The 4,214-nt window shown below is 41.3% G+C and overlaps 1 protein-coding gene across 2 annotated transcripts in view; it reads right to left on the bottom strand.

Moving 5' to 3' along the window:
* Positions 1-1,706: 1,706 nt before the first annotated feature.
* nat8l (N-acetyltransferase 8-like) overlaps positions 1,707-4,214 on the bottom strand; it is a 9,158-nt gene continuing 6,650 nt past the window's right edge. For both annotated transcript variants that reach the window (XM_020624583.1, XM_020624581.1), the window contains one exon: positions 1,707-3,072. In XM_020624583.1, coding sequence (XP_020480239.1) covers positions 2,705-3,072 — 368 coding nt within the window. In that variant the 3' untranslated portion in view covers positions 1,707-2,704. The remainder of the gene's footprint in view (positions 3,073-4,214) is intronic.

The following is a 4,214-nucleotide window of genomic DNA, read 5'->3' as shown; positions in this document are numbered from 1 at the left end:
ACATCTATACTCATACAAACATACATCCTGTCCCTCATTCTTCCTGGAGTAGCAAAAGCAGCCTCACACTGCCAAGATGACATCAGAGGAGGGGTCTAGGCTTAGTCTGACAAGCTTCAAACAGAATAATAAAAGCAGTGCAGCAAGGCTCTGTGGCGCATGCAGAAATGGGCGGGGAATAAGTGGGGACTGGGATAAGGAAGGTCAGAGGTCAGTGGAGGGTTCAAATGGAAGATGTGGGGTCTAGCCCAGGGTTGCAGACAGATTCAAGAATGGGAGGTAAGGAGGATTTGAGGGGAAAGGGTGGCAAGGCAAGGTCAAAGATCATGACAATCACATTTGTATTTAGTTTTTTCTCTGTTTTTTCTTATGTGATTTTTTTGTTATATTTTGCTTTATAGAATGCTTTTTACAAATAGTTTAATGACACAACTTAGGCTCAGAGTCATGGATGGCTGAATTTACTGCTGGTTGTATGGTCAGAGGATGGAGATAGAAAGAGGTGTTATGGGAGACACTTTGTTTTGTTTGCTACATGATTTTTTTTAACTGTATACAAAATATACACATATTGGGAAGGGGGAATAGTTATGCCAATGCATTAATTTAAATATTATTTGCGATTTGAGATGTACTGTGGGTTTGCAAGTATTGCTTGTAGTCATGTGTTCCCCAGTAACCTGGATTAAGTATGCAGAGTTTAGACTGCAGCTACTTTGTTGTAACATTTGCATATTACCATGTGGTAATATGTTTTTAAAGTTATAACACTGCAAATTGCCAGTCAAATGCTAAACATTTTCAAAGTTTTAGATTTTGTATTGGCTCAATCGGTAAACAGTTTATAAATACACTTAGAAGGTAATAATGCTTAGTTAGATAATACTTGATTCATAGCAAGAACGGTGTGCATCTTTTCACACAAAATAAAAATAGCTTAACTGTGTGGAGGCATGGCAACATCAAACACACCCACAAACATACATACACAGTCACATACACTCAACAGTCTCACACACACACAAGCTCTGACATGCAGCTGTATTGTATATTGGGCTTTGTCAATGCAGTGAGCAAACTCCACCTTCCTGTCACCTCAGCCAATCAGAGACCCTCTCTACAGCTCCAGTGAGAACAGGAGTAATTAAATGATAGTAGATCTAGACAAAAATAGAAAGGGAGGAAAGATCTAATCAAATAATCAGTGAGAAGAAGGAAGAGAAGTGTGTGAGGAAGATGCACTGTGTCGATTCATGTCTATTTAGGATGCAGGATACACAGTGCATATTCCAGTACCCATCCTTCTCTCTCACTATGGGGGTCAGCAACACACTCTCGCTGTGTTTCAATATGGTGTCTTGATAAACTGGCTAAAAGCCAGATGACTTGGGGTGTGTCAGCTCTATCCGCAATGCACACACAAGATGTAACATTGCAGAGCTTTTGTAAGAGACTGAGTATTGTTAGATATTAGTAAATCAGTCAGATAATTATTAGACATTAATGTGTTGAATCAAATGTGTTAGTAATGCAGTTTAGTAATATTTGAAGTCTGCTCTAGTCTGTTTTATTTCAGGGTTAGCAGACAGTGTTGATTCTGAAATGTGTACCATGACAGCAATTGTTTTCTTGTATTAAATCTCGTGTTAGAATATTATGTCTGAATGAATGCTTAGCTACGCACCACGTGACAACATACACACACATTGAGCTTCCTCATTTGTTATGACTAGGTAAAACGAAGTGGCTCCAAGCATGTGGAGCGCTAGATAAGAGATGGAATCGTCGGACTGACTCCATCTCGTGATGTTCTGTAATCTTTTTGTGTAAGGGGTTAGCCCAAAACTTATAAATGTATTAGGCTCTGTGTGGCCAGGGCTCCTTCTTCCAGCAGCCACTGTGTGAGTTCCTGGAAGGAGGAACAATCTGGGCCGTGTTTGTAATTTTGCTTGTGGTTTAAAATAAATCAGCACTAAATGAAGAAAGACGGACTCCTTCGTTATTCAGAACTGTCCAATTAAAGAACTGGGGTATTACAGTATATACAGTACGCCTTTCCTCTACTTTTTTGTGTGATTTGCTCACGAGGAAGGTACATCTGCCCCTCCCAAACCCATCCAGTGCTCTGTCCACCCCCAAAGAAACAAATGCAAGTGAATTATTGCACTGTCCTGTGTCAAAATCTGTCTGTTGATTTTTGCTGTGGGGAAATTAAGGACATATGGGAGGGAAGGGAAGGCTGAGGTAATGGGGGATGGGTAAAAAGGGCCATTGTAGAATAGTAATGAAGGGGAGTATTGATCTGGGTCACAAGATCTTTAAATCAACGGGGCGGGGGGAAGGTCCCTACAGTAGTTGGGATCCAAGTTTGATGTCTTCTATGAATGCCAATTTTTTTCTCCCACAATGAAAAGGGAGGGGTAAAAGTACAGAAAATAGATTAATAAAACAGAAGAAAAGAAACTGTTATTTAAAATGTAAAACAGCAACAAAAGCATAATAGTAATAAAAACGTTAGTGACTTTAAAGATGAAATAGTAGAAGTGTTAAGTAGTACTCCACGTTAACTCTAATGACACAAAATAAATAAAAGAGAAGAGGATGCAGTCAGGGCTCTCAGATGTAGAAGGGTTGTTGCTCTCTCTCTCTCTCTCTGTCCCTCTCTCTCCATATCCCCTCTCCATCTCCCTCTTCCTGTCACCTCTCACTCTTCACGGAGCTCTAGGCGGTAGCGACTATAGCGGATCTGAAAGAAGAGCCTCTCCAGCGGTGAGCGGCTCATCCCGGGTAGCCTGTAGTCCTCACTCTGGCCCGTTAGGCGGAAGCCCAGTGACTCGTACAGCTTGTGGGCAGCCAATTTGACAGCCGTTGTACCAAGGACCACAGCAGCGTAGTTGTTGCGCATGGCAAACTCCAGAACACGACGGCCCAGTGCCTTTGCGATGCCTTTGCCGCGGTAGCGAGAGTCCACCGACATGCGCCGCAGCTCAACTGTGTTGTCATCCTCACGGCCCTGTGCCGCCACGATGCCCACCACACGTCCATTGAGCACTGCCACCCAGAAGCAGGAGCCTGACAGAAACAAGAGAGAATATGTTTGATCAAATTAGGCTTGTTTGTACAGGCAGGATGTAGCTGTATGGATGTAGTAAAGTTAAACATAACAGAGCTTTAGCTTTTTGGGAAATGTCAGAGAGTTAGATGAGAAGACTGACAACACTCTCATCACTGTGTAGTAACTATGAAGCAGTCAGCTTAGTTTTGTATAAAAACTGTAAACAGGGAAAAACCTGCCTGCTGACAGTAGCATATTTACATTTCAGATGAGAGTGTTATTAGATAAAGAGAATTTGACATTTTCTAAGTTTACACAGTTGTGTTACAAGACTCAAGTCATTCAAAATTATTATTATTATTATTTTACAGATTTTCTAACAGCTATAAAAACAATTGGCATTTTACAGCAGTTCATACTGTATAAGGGATTTACTGTATCCTGGAGTAAATATATCAGACATTCAGACACTGATGATAAACAGTCAAATAACAAGACAGACAGAGGTTAGACCAGTACAGATAAATACGTCAGCCTGCCACCAGTGTAAGGCTGAGCAGCTTGAATATCAACCATTTTTATATCAGTTTATATTTGTGCTGCAGTTTATAAGTTGTTCACTTTAGACACAGAGAATTTGCAGGTTACTTATTTTTCCTTTTGACTTTTGACTGGCAATTTCAGTGATAATAGTTCAGGTTAGTGGGACAAAATCTAAACAAGACCTGCAGAATATCTTTTGTGTATCTTCAGATTTCTCTGGTCAGCAGACTTCATTAACTAAAACATCTGTGTTTCTTTCATGTTTAGTTTCAGAGGCAGAAATTGCTCCCTACAGAGCAAAATGTTAACGTAAATACTGGATTAACACCACAGAGTCCTGGTTTAATTTCCTTTACCGATCGTAATCTTTCAAAAAAATTAGATACTTAAACTCCTCCACTTGAGGCAGGAACTCTCCACCAACCTGAAGGGAACAAACCACCTTTTTCCGACTGAGAACCATGGCCTCGGATTTGGAGGTGCTGATTCTCATCCCAGACGCTTCACACTCGGCTGCACACCGCCCCAGTGCACTCTGGAGGTCCTGGTTTGATGGGGCCAACAGGACAACGTCGTCTGCAAAAAGAGACGAGATCCTGTGGTCCCCAAACCGGAC

This window comes from Monopterus albus, unplaced genomic scaffold (genome assembly GCF_001952655.1).
Source record: "Monopterus albus unplaced genomic scaffold, M_albus_1.0 scaffold333.1, whole genome shotgun sequence".
NCBI lineage: Eukaryota > Metazoa > Chordata > Actinopteri > Synbranchiformes > Synbranchidae > Monopterus > Monopterus albus.
Note: the sequence above shows the minus strand (reverse complement) of the source record. Positions and strands in the feature narration are given on the sequence as shown.